At 48.4% G+C, this 20497-nt stretch overlaps 2 protein-coding genes across 3 annotated transcripts; one reads left to right on the forward strand and one right to left on the reverse strand.

The window, feature by feature from the left end:
- Window positions 1-885: 885 nt before the first annotated feature.
- On the reverse strand, window positions 886-5048 carry ovch1 (ovochymase 1). The gene is made up of 14 exons (XM_040174045.2): window positions 4934-5048; window positions 4436-4537; window positions 4266-4361; window positions 3955-4138; window positions 3809-3884; window positions 3525-3714; window positions 2639-2778; window positions 2368-2518; window positions 2253-2291; window positions 1946-2168; window positions 1667-1821; window positions 1488-1592; window positions 1279-1412; window positions 886-1076 (listed from the first exon to the last, which is right to left on the reverse strand). Exons 2-14 carry the CDS (start codon window positions 4467-4469, stop codon window positions 915-917), a joined length of 1689 nt encoding a protein of 562 aa, XP_040029979.2. The 5' UTR covers window positions 4470-4537; window positions 4934-5048; the 3' UTR covers window positions 886-914.
- Window positions 5037-20451, forward strand: LOC120817631 (UPF0606 protein KIAA1549). Of its 2 annotated transcripts, none has more exons than XM_040174040.2 (21): window positions 5037-5456; window positions 6941-7161; window positions 8529-9728; window positions 9812-9894; window positions 10070-10369; window positions 10466-10649; window positions 11484-11543; window positions 11632-11783; window positions 11930-12107; window positions 12323-12507; window positions 12582-12787; window positions 13015-13142; window positions 13350-13364; window positions 13503-13699; window positions 13784-14013; window positions 14137-14272; window positions 15020-15295; window positions 15379-15431; window positions 15891-16018; window positions 16135-16289; window positions 16756-20451. In XM_040174040.2, the coding sequence occupies exons 2-21, from the start codon at window positions 6996-6998 to the stop codon at window positions 16975-16977; spliced, it is 4254 nt and encodes a 1417-aa protein (XP_040029974.2). In that variant the 5' UTR covers window positions 5037-5456; window positions 6941-6995; the 3' UTR covers window positions 16978-20451. The 2 variants fall into 2 exon arrangements, with proteins under 2 accessions (XP_040029974.2, XP_077957025.1); XM_078100899.1 differs by having other exon boundaries at window positions 5325-5456; window positions 8610-9728.
- Window positions 20452-20497: the final 46 nt, after the last annotated feature.

A 20497-nucleotide genomic window follows, 5' to 3' on the forward strand; every position in this document is an offset into this window, starting at 1 on the left:
CCTCTGGATCCACCTCGAAGGACTGCAAGTAGGTCCACTTGCTGTAGATAAGAACCATTATAAGTCCAATGTAAGTGCTGCAGGTAGTTAGTGTGTTAGTGGAGGTAGAGTCTGAAGAGGTGTGTCTTTAGTCTGAAGATGTGAAGGCTCTCTGTGGTCCTGATGTCTTCAGAGACCTCCTTCCACCATTTAGGAGCAGGACAGCAAAGAGTGGTGATCTAGTCGAGTGTTTTGCTCTCAGTGAGGAGGAACAAGCAGTTTATCACATGCAGAGCGGAGAGGTCAGAGGTCGGGATGTCGGGTTGGACCAGGTCCTGGATGTAAGCTGGACCCCGTCCATTCACAGCATGGTACGTGAGCACCATGTTTAGAACTGGATGAGCCACCGGTACCAGTGAAGAGAGCGGAGGAGTGGAGGAGTGAGGGAGAACTAACTTTTTTTTCCCCGGGGGAGTAACAAACTAATCGGAGGGCCTGGTGTTACTTGGTAGATGTGTGTAGCTCGAACAGGAAGTCCTCTCCAGCTTCCTTAACATTGGTTTATCTTCAGACAATCAAGTTATGTGAATGTTGATTAAAGTGGCGCTTGTTATTTCTTATTTTAAGAAACACCCTCACTCTTGAGGGAGGGAACATGGCATTGAATAAGAACTTGATATTGATGAATTGTCAGACTAACATTCCAAATCTCAGGTTTCATAAGGAACCTTTGACATCTTCCACCTGATAAAAGCAGTCTAAATTCACTAAATCTGGAGTACACCAAACATCTTTTAACCGCAGTTCAGAACAATAAACGTGGCAACACCAGTTCGTAGTTTATCATTAATGATAATAATTAAAGCGGTTAGTGTCGTCTAGTTTCAAGAGCTCAGAAGAAGCAGCTTCCAGTCAAACTTTATTTCTTCAAACATTCAGGGATCTTTAGTGATGTTGCTGATCCACGAGTAATACTCAGACACTCTGGAGAAGACGGCCGGTTTGTCCGCCTGGCAACGGCGACTGCCCCATGTGACCACGCCAAACAGGAAGTAGGCACCGCGGCGATGACACACCAGTGGAGCGCCAGAGTCACCCTGCACAGAGAAACCAATGAGCCTCACCTGAACAATGGACGCTAAAGGTTTAAGTTTCCATTAAAAAAACCTGCCGCCAGACCTTTGCTCTCCTAAAAGACAATTATAAAAACTGTAATATGACCTCAAATAGTTGTTACCGCGAGTCAAGCATCAAAACTAAAATCTGGTGATGTCACAGTGGAGCTCATGACCCAGTTACCATGCAGGAGATTGAGCCTGCAGGGTGTGAACAGATGTGAGAGTCAGTGACCAGCGCCCCCCACTTCTCCCTGCAGCTCGTCTTGTTCACTAGAGTCAGTCCGACGTGGTGCAGCCGCTCCGGGTCCACAGGTTCTGGACCAGAAAGTACAGGTTTATTATAGGAAGCCTTGGTGAGATCAGGACCCTCTAATTTGAGGTGTAGACTACCTGCTGCTTTAGAAACTCCCCAGCCCGCTGTGACACAAGACCAGCTGGCATCGAGGTCCTCATTGTCCTCCTCATCAGGAACACAAATTGGAGACACATTGGAGCCTGGAGACACACCAAGCCTCAGTACACATTGTACTACATTCAGATACCACATTAAGTCCTTCAGGTACCCTTACCAAATCTGGCAGTTACAGCGAGGCGGAGAAGTGACAGGTCCGAGCCCGGAGGGAAGCTGCCATCCTGAGGCAGATTGAAGACCTCGTCCACGGGGACAGTTTGGGACGAAGAGAACCGAAGATCATGGACTCCCAGAACCACATCGTCTTCGGCTCTGCAGTGAGAAAATTCTGTCAGATATAGAGGTACCCACCTTAGCAGTGAGGCCCTCGAGGTGGCAGAATAGCACGGCGGCAGTAGTACCACCAACTGATTTTCCAATGTAGAAGTTCTAGTACCTGACGTTGCAGTGCTGTGCCGTGAGGACCCACTGGCCCTGGATCAGCACTCCACTGCAGTAGTGCCGTCCGTTGGCCTGCAGGCTTACCTGCCAGGGCCAGAAGAAGGGGCAGGGCTCCGTCACATTGCCCACAGACACACCACCGCTCTTTGACACGAAGAGTGTGGCGAGGCCCGGAACCTTCTCACAGCTGGAGCTCTGCAGCATACCACACATGCTCTCTGTCATGCGGGGGTGGACAGAACAACTTGAACGCCTGTACACTCGTGCAATGCATATATACAATGTGTAATGCAAGAAGGTACCTTTAGTATGGACATCATCCGCATACACCCCGTGCTGATCTGTAAAGGGAGAAGGTCACTAGTCACACTTATCCTCCAGACACGTGGCAGGGGGGAAATCATCTGGGATCCGTACCCATGACCTCGGACATCCACAGTGTGTGTTGTTGGATTTTGGAGTAAACCCCTGGTCTCTTTTCTCGTCCACAACCAACCCCCCAGCTCACCAGACCGGCCAGTTCATACCGGCTTCCCGTGAAGCAGGCCAGCGGACCTCCGGAGTCCCCCTGAGGCATAGACATGTTAAAGACAAAGAGTTTAGATGTCTTTAAATCTTAGATTCTGTCAAGTCATCAGATTTCCACCTCTAAGGTCTCATATCGAAGAGCCCATGGAGATCCAGGTACCTGGCAGGCATCTGCTCCTCCAGTGTGCTTTCCAGCACAGAACATGGAGGGTTGGATCCTCCCGCGGTAGTACTCGTCACAGGCTTCAGGGGGAAGTATGGTCACGTTAACCTCCTGCAGTCTGTTAACTCGTGGGCCATCTGAAGGAGAGGAGCTTGGCTTAGATGAGCCAGAAGTGTCAGAGCTGGACTCACGAACTACGCAGAGTCTTCAATGCTTCCTAGCACTGATCTGTCAGTGTCGAGATGGGTCTCGTGTACGATTTGTGTGTGTGTCACGTGTTGTATATGGTGTAAATGGATAAAAATGAATAAACTGCCACGGTGTCATTCTAACTGCCTGTTTTACATTTATTGTCCACTTGATAGGACAGTGAAGCGAATTAAGCCTTTACCCACGAGTGACCCAATCGGCTCGAAAACCAAAGCTTCATCTCACCATCACTACTTCCGAGGATAGACCTGACCTTTCTTTATGAAAGAAAATGAAAACGTTTATTTAGAGCAGGTGCGGGCCAGATGCAGCCCACCTCGACCGAACGCGGGGCAGACCATTACAGCCGACGGGGGTGTGTGGGGGGGTTGTAAGTGGCATGTGTGTGTCGCAAAAGATGCTGGAAAAGTATGAATTTCACCCTCCTGCTCGCCGCACATCCAAAGCCACTATTCATTCTCTCACACACACAAAAATAAAACTCACGGGCCGCACATTAAACTTTCATATTAAGATGGGGGCCACAAAATATCGTCCCGAGGGCCGTAAGTGGCCCACGAGTTTGAGACCCCTGATTTAGAGAGTATTTTTCTTAAAGACTTCTGTACAACCGGGAGTCATCACTGGTGGACACTTGCGAGACTGCAGCTTTAACACATGAACACCCCCTCACTCTCTCGGGTGGAGCCCCAGCCCGTGATGGTGCACTCGCTGAAGAGGGGCAGCGGAGACATCCAGAGGTCGATGGGCCTGACAAAGCTGTTGAAGACCAGCGGGGTTTGCAGCCTCAGCAGAGCCAGGTCGCTCTCTTTGGTCAGCGGGTTGTAGCCAGGAGGGTTCTGGATCTCAGAGACTCCGACCAGCTGAACGGGGGGGGGGGGTCAACACAAGTCAGGATCTGCTTTACACATTTGAACATGGTCTAGAACAAACAAACTGAGGTGTGGGGGTCCTGACTTGTTGTCTGGGTTCATGAGGATTATCCAGGTCGTGTTTTCCAGCCAGAACCATCCAGGAAGAAGCTTTATTGAACCTGCAGAACCAAACACATCATTTGTTCCCCTGCACCCAGTCTAGTCCCAACCAAACAGGTGACCTCTGACCTTTTGAAGCAGTGAGCTGCGGAGACGACCCACAAGGGTGCAATGATGGCACCTCCACAAGCCGGCATGGAGGCAAACTGCAGGGAGACCTGCCACGGCCACGAGTTGGCCCAGGCCTCTTGACCCCCAATTATCCGGGACTCCAGCTCCTGTTCTGGACTGAAGCAGCGCACCCCCGACACGTCTGTAGAATTTCAGTTATTTATTATCGGAGTCATTATATTTCATGCATAACTTTCATTTCACATCGTTTACAAACAATGTTCAATATTATCACAGTGTGTGTGGGAATCTATTAAATATAAACTCACCTCTGAATCCAAAGTATCCAGAGAAGATCTCTGGGTCCTGCAGAGTTCCATTTAAAGTCCCATTCAGCGGGTTCTGGATCAGACTCCAGCTTAAAGCTGAGGAGACAACAACTGACCTGAGAACAGCAGTAAGATAAAATGCTCATGAGGTCCTTTCAGGAGTTCCTCACCTGAGTGTGCCAGCAGCAGACAGACAGGCAGCATACTGTCTCACTGCGCAGCCGCGCTCTGCTTGCTGTGATGTCACAGGCTGATGAGGCTCACCTGTGTGACTAGACACACCTGGGGGTCAACGAGAAGTCTTAAACACCCCATTGTCAGAGCAAATATCGAAAAGTGCAAGTTAATTCACAACATATGGTCCAAATATTTTAATATAAGACAAAAGTGATAATTAAAATATAGGGAGACAGTAGTCATTTCAGTCTGCACTTCTTAAAGAAGGTGGCGGTAATAAACCAGAAACGCCAATAAAATACAAAAAAAGTAGAAGCGACCTGAGTGCAGAAATATTTTTTATAATATATTCTGTCTATATTTGTATTTCTTATGTTGCTGCCTGTCAGTTTCGATGGTCTCTCCCAGTAAAAAAATACAAAATATATATAAATATGAGATATATGACGGGTGACTGAAGTAACCCGTGCTATTGGAGGCATTGTCCATACTTCACATTGCTATTATTAGCATGGCTCAGCATGCTAAGATAGCTTCGATGCTAACGGTGTGGAGTTTGCATTGCGCTCCTCTGCGGGGCGCTGGGGCGTCTTTAGAACCCGCCCCCCTCATCCGGATCAATCATGTAGACACATCGATGCGCTGCTCTCTGATGGTTCTCATGAAACCAGCTGGATTCCCACAGGCGGATCCGGTCCGGTCCGGCTCTGCAGATCCGATCTGCGATCAGCTCTGATGAAAGCGTCCGTGTGAGGAGACACGCGACGGGACCAGAACTCGTTTGCCTTGTCTGATCAACCGAGCGGTCCCTGAAACGGACCGGCGCGGAGCCCCGGGCGGAGGAAGGGGTTCTGGACGCGGAGGTGAGGAAGACTGCGGACACAGAGGAGGAGGAGGAGGAGGAGGAGGAGGAGAGGAGGAGGAGAGGAGGAGGAGAGGAGAGTGATTCTGCAGGGATCGCGCCGCGCGGCTCTGGACGCGTGACGTACCCGAACCGCATCTCCAGGATGGCAGGTAGGTCTCCTTTGACCGACCGCTGTGGAGGTAACGCGGCTTGGTTCGGTTCGGCTCGGTTCCTCTTTGTGAAACGTCTGTAGGTGACCGGTGTCGGGGCGGGGGGGGGGTCGTGTCGGACTCGGGTGTAGCGGGGTGGAGGCTCGTTACATACAAAGGGAGGCTCTGGTCCGGGACTACACTCGGTTCATTATGAGGATCAGAATCCGAACCCGAGTCGTGGACACGTTGGACCGGACCGGGGCCAGCGGGGTAAAGCCAGCAGTGATGACCGTTGTGTCCGCGGAGGACAGACGGGCTGGGGCTTGTTATCCGTCCGATTATGGGGCCGGGCCGAACCGGACCGGGCTAGGCCGCTTCTACCTGTGCCTGGTGTTGCAGAGCAGGACCGGGACCGAGCTGATGATGAATACATGAGGAGAAGAGGGCCTCTGAGCTTAGTTAAATATTACATGTTACATAACATATATACATTTATATCCGATATATATTATGTGTGATATATCGAACATACACATTTCTATGTATATATATATATATATACATTTACAATACAACGTTTGGACACACTTTCTCATTGAATTGAATGAGATGTGGAAACCTTTGACTTGTATATATTTGTACATATACACACATGACCACTGGTGGTCCTCTGCAGGTAGATGTTGAGATGGAAGTAGCCTAGCAGCGACCCGGCCACCATCACTTCTAAAGTGGTTCCTCTCGTCCCACTTCTGTTTGACACGTGGAAGAATTCCTCTTCTTCAGTTTTACTTTAGCAATGCAAAAAGCTTCCTCCATCTTCAGCTACCGTCTCGTCTCTCCATCTAACTGACTGCAGCACGCCGTGGCGTTAAAATATTCTATTTGCATTCATTTTAATGCCACAATAATCTCATGAATTAGTTTATATCTGTATATGTGTATATAGATGTATACATATATTCTAGATATAGGTTATATCACAATATTGTATGTAAAATAATAAAATATATATATATATATATATATATATATATATATATATATATATATATATATATATATATATATATATATGTATACATATGTATATATGTATCGCCCGAAGTTGGCTGGGATGGACTCCAGCCGCCCTGCGACCCTGTGTGCAGGATAAGCGGTTTGACAATGGATGGATGGATATATATATATATATATATATATATATATATATATATATATATATATATATAATGTAGAAATATATATTTTTTCTCTGTCTTTATTATGGGATGTTGTTTTATATGCCATGATTGATAAGCGTTAAGTGATCAGAAGCTCTGTTATCAGTAATCAACAAAGAGATGAGGTTATTATTGATCATATAAAGTCCATCTTTAGAACATTAATGTAATTAACCCCTTAAAGCATCAATCATTCCCTTCTACAGAATGAGGCCTTTGGCCGTTTATGTATATGTTTTGTTAAGAAGATTTAAATGTTCTGTCTAACCTGTGGTTCAGGTCCACCTGATGGCCATTCGGACCGCGGTACCGGCATCAGACCAAGGGACCTCTGATGGACCCTGATACCCTGCCGGGCTCCGGGACCATAACCCGGATGGACCCCAGAACCAGAACCCGAATGGAGCTCAGAACATTGACATACAAACGCATACACGCCCTCATTCTGCTGGTCGCCGGCACGCTGGTTTCCACGGTCACATCGAGCCCACCTGTTGCAGGTAGGTTTTGATTTTAAAGGGACCTAGTCCAACCATAAAACAGGGACTTGGTCTGACAGGTTGGCAGGGATCTGAGCGTTGATGTGGGATCTGGTCTGACAGGTGAGGTGAGGGATTTTCCTGTGCACCTGTTCCAACCTCTCACCCACCTGCAGATAACAGGAATTTTCTTATAAGGAGATCTGAAGTGTGCCTAGGATCTCTTCCTTCCGCTCTTTCTGTGTCAGACACATCAACAATTATTAGAGTGTTGAAGCTCGGCATGACAAATCAAATGGTTAATAAACTTAAAAGCTTGATTAGAGACATTAAAACATCTCTCTGTCTGAGATTGTGAAGGCGTCGCCTCCTGATTACAAATCACTTGTCTCCCTTCAGCATGCGATGGCAGGCCGACAGCAGGCGAGAAGGACCCAGCCATTTGTACGATTGGGACTCATTGATTGAGGAAGCACATTGAGGAAGCAAAATACTTAACTGTTGTTTGAAGTTCACAATGTAGTGACACAATTAAAACTCATTATTCATGAGGAAGTAATTAATCATTAAAATGTTGTTGTTTTTATTGGAGATTCATGCAAATCCAGAAATCCCCAAATGTAACGTGGTGGGGCTTTGAATGAGTGATTGAAAGATGCAGATTGCTATTTATATAAATATAATATTAAATTATGAATTGAACACATCAGAACTGAAAGGAAAGGTTTGGTGATCGTAATCGTCTTCTTCTCTGAGAAGTGAATGTTCACATTGACTATCTTACACTTTGTCACTTTCATTTGTCACTTTCTGTTCGCTGGTGCACTTTATTTTTTAATTTTTAAATATTTTGAACTTGAACTTTTATTCCTTTATTTTAAACTAATCCATAGCCTTATACTACTAACCCATAGCATTATTTTTTGTCTTGTCGTCCATTGTCGTACTGTCTGCTGTTACGCACCAACCGCCAAGTCCAATTCTTTGTATGTGACATATTATGGCAATAAATGTTTCCTGATTCCTGATAAACATAGAGATGAAACAGGGAGAAGCTATTGGGTTGGCTTGAAATGTAGTTTGTGAGCAGGGGTAATTGTTAGCTGAGCATTAAGAATGGGAACGGTTTAGAATGGTCCCATTAGTTTTAGTATGATCCTCTTGGTTTTTGTACAGTCAGTTTTGGTACAATCTTCCAGGTTTTCTCAACGGCCCTCTTAGTTTTTGTGCAGTCCTCCTGGTTTTGATACGGTTCGTTTTGTTTTGGTACACCCAGTTATGGTTATGATAAAGTCCCCTTAGTTTTGGTGCTGTCCTCATTTGGCACAGCCCTCTTATTTTTTGATACGGTCCTTTTAACAGTGAAAGTCCTACTCTTTGCCTCACAGGTGTGCTGGGGTTCAACAGGACTGCGGATTCTCCGTCACGTCCTTCATCCCCCTCCTCTTCCTCCTTCTCCTCCCCCCCAGATTCTGGATACCGTGTTAGCGATGGTGGAGCAGGCTCAGTGGAGGACTTAGACTCGGGTGCTCAGGGGATCCACCTGCTGCTAAGACCCCCAGACCTCCTGTCCCCCAGCCTCCCCCCTGCCCTTCCTCCCCACACCCAGCCCACTATCACCCCCCCCCCGCCCTGGGAGCAGGGTCCCTCCTTAGAAGAGGCCTGGGGCTCCGGGGACTACCTGGAGACTCTGTCCTTCATGGTGCCCGACGGGGAGGATCTGGCTCTGGCCACACCACTACCCAACCACTCCTACGACGAGGACCCCGGGGCGGACTGGATCTCCTACGACTCTGCCTTCCCCGCCCGTCCCACCGCCCCCCTTTCCTCACGCCTTCCCCTCTTACCTTCCTCCTCCACCCGCCGCATTCCCCTGCACACTCACCCCTCCCCTCCAGACATCTTCCCCAGCTGGGACGAGGACTACGACCTGGAGGACATGATGCCTCTGGAGCCCACGGAGCTGCTGTTGCCAGACATGAACAGCATGGAGTACTACACCAACCTGCTTGCCCGGGAGAGGGAAAGAGAAATGGAGAGAGACCAGGACCGGTTGGAAAGGACTAACTACAAACCTCCCATCACTCCCACAACAACACAAACCCACTGTTCATCTTCCTCTTCGTCTCCAACCCAAAGCGCTGGTCTTCTTCCAGAAGGGCCCACCCCCCCCCTGACCACTCCTCTCACCCCCTCACTTACTCTCACAAGTGAGGAGAAGCCACCTCCACTGTCTGCTACAGTAAAAACAGATTTTCCCCCCTACTTAGACCAGGCCACAGTGCCAGGCAAACCTCCTCCCCGCCCCCCTTCCAACACCACCGGCCGGTTGCCCCTCCCTCCCCCGCTAGGACCCCCCACCTACCCCAATAGACCGGAGAGGCCTCCTGTGGTCTCGGAGAAGCCAGTAAAGGCTCCGTCCACGAGGACCACCACCACATCCATCACCAGGACCACCACCCCACAGAGCACCGCCATCAGCCTGACCAGAGGCCCCCTGGTCACTACACCCAGAACAGCTCAGACTCCGCCCACCAGACAGTACCTTTGTAACATCACCAAGCCAGAGATGTACCTGGTCAGAGTAGGTTAGTAGGTCATTACTGTTGGTCATGTGACAGCAGCACCGGGTTCTGCTGAGTTAGCTGATCTGTCTCTTCTTCTCCTGCAGGCAGTCCCAAAGGCTCTTCAGCAAGTTTCACTCAAGTCAAAGATCTTCTGAAGAGAGAGTTCAATCGATCAGTGGAGCTCCAGGTACAAAAACCTTCTCCAGCTCCACCTCTTCCATCTCCACCAAAAAAACCCACCTCCTCCACCACAACAAACCCCACCTCTTCCAAATCTACTTTGTAGTTCTCTGCTGTACTTGATTTATTTATTGATTTATTAAGACAGATGATTGACAGATCTGTCTCCGCCTCCTCACCAGTTCCTGAGAGCTCCGTCCAGCTTTGCCTTCCGGGTGGTGTCAGGTCCTTTGATCTTCACGGCCGCCTCTGTCATCAATGCCCTCGGCCGGCCGGCACGCGGCCTTGGCCCGGTCCCCCCCGTGTCTCCGTTCTACGCCGTACCCGACCTCCGTTACCAAGTCCATTCTGTGCTACAGCTTGTGCCCCCCCACCTTGACGTCAGGCTCTGTGACTTCAGTCAGCGGGTGGAAAGAGGCCTGAAAATGGCCTTCACTGAGACCCGGAGAAGAGCCCTCCAGCCCGGAACCGTGACCATGCAGGTGAGGGATTGGGGAGTTGAGAGGGGGGTGGGGGGGCGGAACTCGCACTCACCTGTACGAAAATCAGTCCTCAGACATCAGCTGTGTGTCCTCCAGCTTTTGAACATCACCACATCTGTGAGCCGCCCCCCCGAGCAGAGAACTACCGTGGACATTGCCTTCGCGGTGCGTGATGGCCGGGACTACCTGCCGGGGTCAGAGGTCAGCGAGCACCTCAGGAAGCTCAGCCTAGTGGAGTTCAGCTTCTATGTTGGGTTTCCTGCCCTTCAGATCGCAGAACGTACGTCATTGATGAGGCAATACGGGTGTGGATCATAAAGTGTGATCAATGTATGTATTAAGTGTGTGTGTGTGTGTGTAGGGCTGGGTGGTATACCGGTATAAGATTTCAGTACGGTATGAATTTTCCACATACCGTTCATACCGGTGTTACTACGTAATAACTGGCGTTGCTCTTCGGCAGGCGGTAGCGTTTATTTTTACACGTCTTCACGGAGGCCGTAGCGGTCGGAGCTACTTGTCAACATGTGTTGAGATTGAGTCCTGGTTATAACTTTATAACGACAATGAATAACTCACATCAAACACTCTTTAACCGGATAAAACACCACAACACAGCAGCTTGTGTCACATAAAACAATTTATAACTGTTGCTGCATGAAAACATGGAAAAGAGCGATACAGGAGGAACAACGAGAGAGCAAAGATGCACCAACACAACTTGTGTAAGAAAGGAGCTGCGTCTGTTTGGAGGGTTTTTGGTTTTGCAAAATCTGACATGAGTTACGTTAGATCAGAAAACAATTTATTTATTGCAGTCTGTCGAGCCGCTGGTGTTGCCTCTGGTGGCAACACCAGCAGCCACAACAAGCTAACACGCTAACTAGCTAACACGCTTGCAAGCTAACTCGCTGGCCAGTTCAGGTAGCTGGCGGCCCCTTTTGGGGTCAATGAGTTAATTTGTTTACTTGAAAAAGCAATACCGTCACATACCGTTAGAATCTACATTCTAAATACGGTGATATGGATTTTTGGCCAGCCCTGTGTGTGTATTAAGTGCATGCATTAAGTGTGTGTATTAAGTGCATGTGTTAAGTGTGTGTGTCTGTCTTAGCGCTCCACTACCCTGAGCTGAACACGTCTCACCAGCTGCGCTCCACATGGGTCCGAACCGGTGAGCTCACACTTTTGTCTTATGTTTTGACTTATTTCTCTTCTTAAAATGTTGTTGACCCCTGTGTGTTGTTGCTTTTGTTGTTCAGTCCTGCTGGGGGTTCAGGAGCAGCTGGTGGCAGAGAGAAGCTTCAAAGCTCGCCTGGAGAGACGTCTGGCTCTACTGCTGGAGGAGAGTCTGCGGGTCCCCAGCAGGGGGCGCTGGAGGAGAGCCACGGTTGTGGGCAACTCCAGTCTGCAGGTAGGTACACTATACTGGTGTAGATAATATACAGGTATGTAAGCAGACTATATCTTATAGACTCACGACACATCGCTGTGTCTTTTCAGGTCCGATCATCATCTCCTCTCCTGTTCGTTCTTCACCTTTGACCTGTTCTCTCTCAGGTGGTGCGGGTGGCAAGGCTGTTGGGGACGGAACGTCCTCTGGAGGTCTTCTACTTTGTGGAGGGTCCAGGTGGGGAAAGGATTCCAGCAGAGTCCACAGCGGTCACCCTGAACCGCCTCGACCTTCAGAGGGCCGCCATTGTCCTCGGACACCGCGTGCAGAGGCCCATTGCCCAGCGTCAGTCAGGACCAGACTTACCCTCTGTGTCACCTGTCCCTCACCTGTCCCCCACCTGTCCCCCCACTTGTCCCTCACTTATCGGCAACATGTCGCCCACATGTTTTACACCTGTCCTTGTGTGCCCCTGTATCTGTCCTCTGTCTCTCCTCTGAATTTCTCATCCATCTCTCCCCATGTCTGACGTCTCTCTCTCCCCTGTCCCCCGTCTCCAGCTGTGGAGACCCTGACCGTCCCTCCAGCAGAGACTCAGAGCAGCAGCATCTGGCTGATCATCGGTGTGGTCGTCCCCGTCCTGCTGGCCCTCTTCATCATCGTCATCCTTTACTGGAAGCTGTGTGGCTCAGAGAAGCTGGAGTTCCAGCCGGATGCCATCAACACGATCCAGCAGAGGCAGAAGGTCAGAGGTCAACAGGAAGTCGTTTGGTGTCCCATGTGGCCCGAGCTCAAAGCTGATCATGTGTCTTCTCTCAGCTTCAGGCTCCGAGCGTCAAAGGCTTTGACTTTGCGAAGCTGCACCTGGGTCAGCACAGCAAAGACGACATCATGGTGATCCAAGAGCCCGGCCCGCTACCCCCCCCCACCAAAGAAACCCCGCCCTCTAACGGTGGGGAGCTCAACACCCCCAAATCTAAAAGCTCGTCCACAAAGGTGGTGCCAACCAGCCGCCGCCTGGGCAGGTGAGATGCCAGAGTTTAGGTTTCTGTACCTCGGTGGAAAGCTCCTCTCAATAATAACCGCTTAAAGTTATTGGTTTTTTTCAGGAAGATCACAAAGATATCCTAAATTACACAAATTCTGGTGTGTAAAAATGCATATCAGCTTCTGATGATGTGACCTTATCAAGAATTAAAAAAAACATCTTTGTTTGAAATTAAACGGCATTAAACCGCCTCTTGTCCTTCAGACTCAGTCCATCAGATGGAGACTCGTTAGGCAGCGACCAATCAAGCGGCAGAGAATCAGCAGAAGAAAGCACTCGACCTGTGGCCACTCCCACTGAGGGGAAACGTCACAGGAAGACGCCCAAAAATGGTCAGACAAACAGTGTGGTCACAAGCTGATGTGTGTGTGTGTGTGTGTGTGTGTGTGTGTGTGTGTGTGTGTGTGTGTGTGTGTGTGTGTGTGTGTGTGTGTGTGTGAAAAAGAGAGAGAGAGGAAAAATAAATATTTCCTAGAGATTCACTGTGTCATAGAGAGAAAAGAGATGTCTTTTCTTTTCTTTTTGCTTCTGGACTGTAGGGCGGAACAAACTGGGTACGTACCTTCATCTCCTGTTAGATTGAAGCCGCTCTAATCTATATCTTTCGTCATCAGTGGATCGGATGTTGACCAGCTGGTGGGTAAGGTGGAGCATCTCTCTCATACATAGTATCTTGCTGTCTGCTCCATCAGCTGGTGGAGCAGAAGAGCTTCTGTCCTCGTCCTCCATCTTCGACCACGTAGACCGGCTGTCCCGCGGTTCGTCTGATGGAACCCGTCGTCAGGCCAACAAGGTGCAGCTGATTGCCATGCAGCCGCGGCCCAGCCCGCTGCCGCAGCACGCCACGCCCCACCTGAGCCCCACCCTGACCGAGAAGGTCAGCACAGAGGTGAGACCCACGGCGCCACCACCGTGCCTCGCCACCGGAATCTTTGAAAAACAGCCCTCCGGTGTTCTCCTCTCGCTTCCCCAGGTGGCGCTGAGGCACAAGTCTGAGATCGAGCACCACAGGAACAAACTCCGGCAACGCGCCAAGAGGCGAGGCCAGTGTGAGTTCCCCTCCATGGACGACATCATGGACGCCTTCGGAGATGGACCTGTGCAGAGCGAGGTGGCGCAGCGTCTCTACAGCTCCGCCCACGACCACATGGACTGCATCCTGCAGGCCGACGACCACTCACCCCCCACCTGCTCCCGGAGGAGGTCAGACCTGAGAATGATGACACTGCAGGATTGTTTACTGTATTCCTGAATAATAATCATGAATGTATTTAATATATTCAGGGTCTTAATAAACGTGACCCTCTGTGTCCTTGTCCCATGCAGAGGTAGGCGCTCTCCTCGAAGTCGCCGAACTCAGCCAGGACCCGGAAGTCTTCCTGATACGGACCTAGACCGTCTGCTCACCGATCACAGCGCCACCTACAGAAAATACCCGGGACTTAACAACGTGGCCTACATGGTGAGACAACCCCCTCTGGGGCTTCGGTTCCTTTCTTTTTATTCCATTTATTCTTTTTATTGTACTCCAATGGTTATACAATTATTTTTAGTTATACATCTCCAAGGAAAACCCTGTGTGACTGGGAGACGCCGAAACCCCGGCCACTGCAAATGTAAAGGTGCCAAGTCTGGATGAGATTCACATCTGATTTGGATTTTCATGGTCATGAGTTGAGCAAGCTGCAGCCAGGCGAGGAGAGTCTCCCGTCTTCACGAATTTAGTCTCTGCTATTATCAGAAGACGTGTTTCAGTTGGCTCCTTCAGAGCACTGTCTTCAGCACTGGGCTGAGTGAGAAAAAGGTGGGATTAGAGTCTGAACCTCCAAGTCTGTCATGAAAACCTAGGATTTCACCCTCCCGGTTGGGAGTGAGTGGTGAGGGAATTCGGGTATGCAGGTCTTGTTCAAATGGAGACTATAGCGGTGAGGAGGTTTGATCATGTCATCAAGATTCTCCCAGATCCAACTGGTAAGAGGCAACACATCTCTTTCTGGTAACACACTGGAGGGATTTTATACCTCATGTGGCCCGGAAATGCTTCCGGCTTCCCCCATGAAGACCTAAAAGGGTTAGTATGGTGCCTGGTAGAACCTCTTTAGCCGTCACTCCCCAGGACACAGAATAGGAACCAGATGGTTGGATGGGTAGAACGTAAATAATGAAGCAGAACACATTCCCTTCATTGTCTCTATTCTCTCTTTTATAGTCGGACACTGACCTTCCACCAGACCACGGCAGCCCCTCCCCCACTGACGAGGTGTTTGACTCAGCCCCGCCGCCCTACATGCCCCCCCAGCCCTCGATCGAGGAGGCCCGGCAGCAGATGCACTCCCTGCTGGACGACGCTTTCGCACTGGTGTCGCCTTCCTCGCAGGGCAGCGGGATAAGCCCCGCCCTGCCGGGCCACTCCCCCCAGGCCCGCCCCCCTGGCAGACAGTGGGGCTCTTACCCAGCAGCCCCCTCTCAGAGCCCCTTCTCTGCTGTGAGTGTCCGGAGGCCATTTCCTGTCTGTCACGACTCCATGTCCAGTTTTCATTTCATCCTCTTCCTTTGTTGTGTCTTCAGAGATACGCAGAGCTGGGAATGTCACCAACATCGGTCCAGGGTCTTCTGCACAGGTCAGTTCACTTAAGACTTGAGTGGGGTCGTCGAGATTTGGAAAAGTACTAGAAGAGGCAGCATTGGAATGTATAGGATTATACCATAAGGCGCTGTCATTTGGATGTATTGATTATATGCTCTTCCTGTTGATCCTCTTGAAGGTAAACCAGATTCCTACGAAGAAGGAAGACTTTCGAGCTCCCCTTTTGATATGTTTTGAGGTCCCCTGACCCTGAGGGGCTTTTATGAGGGCGTTTAAGGAGAGTTTCAACTTAGTTAATCAGTGTGTTAGCTCCACAAACGCTTTGGGACTTTGTGGACTTGATAGTTCTTCTTGCAAGAATGCATTATAATAATTTGGGTTTTCGCAATCTTTAGTTCTACAATCTCCACAAAGGTCAACTTAAAATTTTCACCACACGAGTCCATGGCTTTGATTTGGACCTGAACCACTGCTGATTCTCTGGTTCATACAGGCAGGGTCTAAGCTCAGCAGGATATATTTCCACTGGAGACCAGCTGCAGGAATCGGTCTACTCCAACAGAGCACAGTACGAAGACCCCCCCTCCTCATCCAGACCACGACCGGTGGGGGGAAGCACAGGTACAGTCCCATACGCATGCCATTTTGGTAGACTGACCATCAGTAAAGATGCTATTGTATTTTCTGAAACTCAACTATGTCTCTGTTTCTCTTTGGTCATATTTGTCAACCTTCAGGTGCCCAGCTCCACCATCTGACCCAAGTGGGTTTGTCCAGTCAGATCAGTGTGTACCCGGGGGTGGGTCGCAGCATGTCTGGTCCCACCGGCTCCAGCTGGAACCAGCGCCATTCAGACCAGGACCTCTCCAGACCCGGAGCCAGCAAAGAGAGTGTGACTAAACCAAATTTGAACTAGTTGTGTTTAGTTGTTTCTATTTTAGATAAACATGGTGATAAAGGGTGGAGATCAGTCAACTCATCACCTTTTGTTGTTCACTTCTGTCTTAGTTAACTTAAGCTGACCCAGTGGTTCACTGGTGGGAACCACTGAGCTGACAGAAACTGGACAAGTCCAGTCTAGACAAGTCCTGACCTGTCAAGATATATCCCGTTGATTCAAATCCAGACTAGTACTGGGCAGTCAGTTCAGATTAGTTCGGACCAGTTCTTATCAGTCAAGTCTTAAGACCTTTCATGTTGTTCAGTTACAAGTCTACCAGCGATGGTGGTTGTCGTTGTCTGTTGCCCTAATTTCCTAAGTAGTTTCTCTTCATGTCTTTAATCTGGATCTAGTGTTTAGGAATAGTGGTTAGCGTTCTGGCCTTGGCCTCACCCTCTTTCTTCCCTCCTTCCTACAGGTGCTGTCGTTTCCTGAGTTCTCTTCTTCAGTTTTCCAGATGCCCAGCTCCTCGTTACGGGATCCCTCAGCTCCGCCTCTCCTTCTTACATCGCCGACTCCTGAGTACCCACCGGAGGACGCCTCCCCTTCCGCCCATACCTCTGCCTCCCTTATAAAGGCCATCAGGGAGGAGCTGCGACGCCTGGCCCAGAAACAGACTGCGGTGACCAACTATCCTTAGACTGGTCTGGACCCGCTTGGATCAGACTTCAACTTGTTTCAGCCACATGCAAAAAACAAGAGCCTGCAAAGATGGGATTAAAAGCGTTTAACTAAGTGATCCACATTCTGGACTCTCTTGAGCTAATCTACATCTGTGCCGCTAAACTCAAGACGACGCCGGGCCAGAAACCCCACGTGAATAAAAGGACAATGTCCCCTGACTGAAAGATCTCCGGTACTTTACACGGTCCCGTCTTTCTGCTTGTCATCCTTCAGCTCAGCTTTTCATTAGACATTAGAGTTTCTCTACACATTTCCATTGAAGTGCTTCCTGGAGTGGATTGTTCGATGATCATCCTTTCCAAACCTTTAGAGCAGGTCATCCTTCTTGACCACCTTGAGAGGATGGTTGCTTTTAGCTTTTTGGAGGGGACAATCTCTCTGGGATTTCTGATTATCTTATCTGCCCTAGCCCTTCTGGATTCATCCTTTCTGAACCACTGGAGTCATTATCCCGACCATCTGAAGGTAATATTCTCCCAGACTATTCCATCTAAACCATCTGGAGTTCTGCAGTAGATGCTCCCTTCTGGCCTTCTGAAGAGGACATTGCCTTCTTAACTTAGTTCATCCCTCCTGCAGTAGTTTTCCCCCTATTGGCCTTTTGGAGTATTACCTTCTGGAGTGGCCATTTAGTCCTGAAATTCTGGAATGAGTCATCTCCTTACCTTACCTTACCTTCCAGATGCAATTGATCCTTCCTGGAGTTCTGCAGTGGATGTTCCCGTCTGACCTTCTGAAGAGGACATTCCCTTCTTAAATTCTGAAATAGACCCTCACTCCAAGATGGTCTTGAGTTGAACATCCTTCCAGATCTTCTGGACCAGATTGTCTCTCCTCACATTCAAGAAGCAAGGATCCATCTTGGAGTTCTGCAGTGAACGTCTCCTGATCCTCTGGAATCGATTATGCCAGAATGTCTTTCCTCCACTGGATTGAATCCTCCCTCCTTTGTAAGTGGATTGCCCTTCTGGATCTCCTGTGGTGCTAACAGCCAGCCTCATGCTATCTCCTCATTGACCACTTATTGCCTTCCACACTCCCATCAGCCAAGGGGATCAGGTCTCCGTTTATGAACTGCATAAATTAGGTCTTTGCACTGTCAACAGTTCTTGCAGAACGAGGATGCAAAACCGGAATATATATATGAATACATAAATATCTATATGAATTAATGAGTATTTGTAAAGAGATAGAATCACAGAGAGCACAATATTAATGTAAGAGTTATTATTGGAGTGTTGAGACGTTACTTATTTTTATTGCTTATATATGAAAGTATGTTTTGAATATTTTATTTTAATGAAAAAAAAGACCCAACTACTGTTCAATGGTTGTATTCTTCTTGTGTTTGAGCTCTCTGCGGAAACGTTATTTATTGTAGCTGCTCGCTCGTGACTTGCTGTATTGGTGGCAAAAAAGTTATCTTGCTAATGCTTTTCTTTACTACCCAGTTTATTTGTTGCTGATTTGTTGCATCCGTCAATGTCTGAGGGATAAACGAGTTCATCAAGTTACAGATGGGTAAAAATAAATGGGAGACCAGTCGTTCACCTCAACCAGAAACTAAAGGTGTAAATAATCACCCTGAGGACAAAATATGGACTATGTTCAATAAATAACATCCTTATAACTAACTAAAGGTTTCAGCAAAGCTGTTGACATTGGCTGCCTCCGTTCTGTCCCCCTCAGGCTATTATGTTCATTACACTCCAGGAAAACAACTTTATTACAGCCCCCCCGTTGACCGTACCGTTCGGACCGTCAGCGCCACCACCACCGTAATGGTCTGGCCCGCGTTCGGTCGAAGTGGGCTGCATCTGGCCCGCACCTGATTTCAGTTTGAGACCCCTACTCTATATTCTCACATCCACTAGGAATGATGGATAGTCTTGTTAAGTTACGTTAAGAGGACCCCGAACATTTAGATCCATCCTTACTCTTCAGGTGCTGGTTGAGCTGCTGTATGACTGCTTCCTCGCTCTGGTGGTTGGCTGTTTCCTCTGCAGTGTTGTAAAGAAGATGGTCGCTCCTGAAATCTGGTTTTGATACAAGAGGGTTTGTTCGCCTCTGCTGTTTTTCGGCATGTTTGACTCAGTTTGAGGCTTTCGCTTCTTGTGATGTTCCAGTTAATGTTTAGCATGCTGCTAAAAGATGTTTAAAACAAAGTTAAAACAAGTTTAAAGAAAGTAGTAAAGATTTGCTCCACGTCAAGTTAAGGCTGAACAGACTGTGATTAATCCCAGAACCACAAAATCATCACTCATCCAGTCATACTAGAAAAAAAATGATATTTCCTTTTTTTGCATTTGCAAAATATATTTTTAAAAGTGTAACGAAAATGGTTCCAGTCAACAGTATATAAATGGAAGTGAATATGGTGTTAGATATCTAGAAAGTAATTACGTGTCTGCGGACTCTGCCGGGCTTCTGTGCCAACACATCCTTCACTGGCAGAGGACTCTCTGATTGGACCTAGCACTCGTCAGTCAAGCTCTATGACACCGCCTACATGATCACATGGTGCTAACCCAATACTTCGGGTGTGTCTACACAAACAAAGCACACAAAGGTTGAACCCTGAAGGTGTTGTGATCAAAGAAAGAAGTGAAACCTGTTAAACCTGCAGGTTCCACTTAGTTCTGCTGATGAATGTCCCCTCAATGTTTTCTATAGTTTCAGTTTTTTTCTAGATCTGTGATGCTCAGTGAGAATCCGTCTCTGTGGGGATGTTTGCTTATGACAAGAAAACAGATTCGCCCCACCCAGACTCACCTGAAGCTTGACCCACCTAATACCAGACTCACCCGTACCAGGCCCACCTGGTACAATGCTCACCTGATGCCAGACGCACATAGTACCATACCCACCTAGTACCGGAACCGGACTCACCTGATACCAGATATATACATAGTACCAGACTTATCTGATACCAGATTCATTCGAAGCTGGAGACTCAGCTGGTACCTCCATGTACCGAGCGGATGACATGATGATTACATTAATCTGGTAAACAGCTTGTTATATACAGATGTATATAAAGAAGATACAGGAAGTCATCAGTTTGGATGTTTTCAGTTCTCCATTGATTAAATGTTTGTCATGAACAAACATCGCTTCAAAACCACAATCCTGTTCATCTTCTGTGACTCTGTTTCAACACGAGGCTGCTTCACCGTGTTCGGACCCAGAACAGGTGATGAAATCAGATTCTGTGCAAGACAATACTGCGGCTGCGATGACATCATACACCTGTTGTGATGACATGAGACCCGTTCCAGTCTGGTGAGGGCTCTCTTAATGTTAACTGACATAGAATCAGAGCCGTCTCATCTGCTCCCTAGTGATCAGCTGATCTGACTTGTCACATGACAGGACTGTGACCTGAGATCTAAAAGGTTGTGATAACAAACATTAAAAATATGTGTTTCAATTTGTTTCTGTCGTTTTTCTTTGTTTTTCTTCTGGGGTTCGCAATG

This window comes from Gasterosteus aculeatus, chromosome 4 (assembly GCF_964276395.1).
Source record: "Gasterosteus aculeatus chromosome 4, fGasAcu3.hap1.1, whole genome shotgun sequence".
Lineage (NCBI taxonomy): Eukaryota > Metazoa > Chordata > Actinopteri > Perciformes > Gasterosteidae > Gasterosteus > Gasterosteus aculeatus.

Excerpts from the sequence above, each read along its gene's own strand:
- LOC120817631 (XM_040174040.2), top strand. The coding sequence starts at position 6,996 with ATGGACCCTGATACCCTGCCGGGCTCCGGGACCATAACCCGGATGGAC. Across the intron at positions 10,370-10,465 it reads CCGGAACCGTGACCATGCAG|CTTTTGAACATCACCACATC; the intron begins GTGAGGGATTGG and ends TGTGTCCTCCAG. Across the intron at positions 12,788-13,014 it reads ACCAGCCGCCGCCTGGGCAG|ACTCAGTCCATCAGATGGAG; the intron begins GTGAGATGCCAG and ends CTTGTCCTTCAG.
- ovch1 (XM_040174045.2), bottom strand. The coding sequence starts at position 4,469 with ATGCTGCCTGTCTGTCTGCTGCTGGCACACTCAG. Across the intron at positions 4,139-4,265 it reads TGGATACTTTGGATTCAGAG|ACGTGTCGGGGGTGCGCTGC; the intron begins GTGAGTTTATAT and ends GAAATTCTACAG. Across the intron at positions 1,822-1,945 it reads GCACAGCACTGCAACGTCAG|AGCCGAAGACGATGTGGTTC; the intron begins GTACTAGAACTT and ends TTCTCACTGCAG.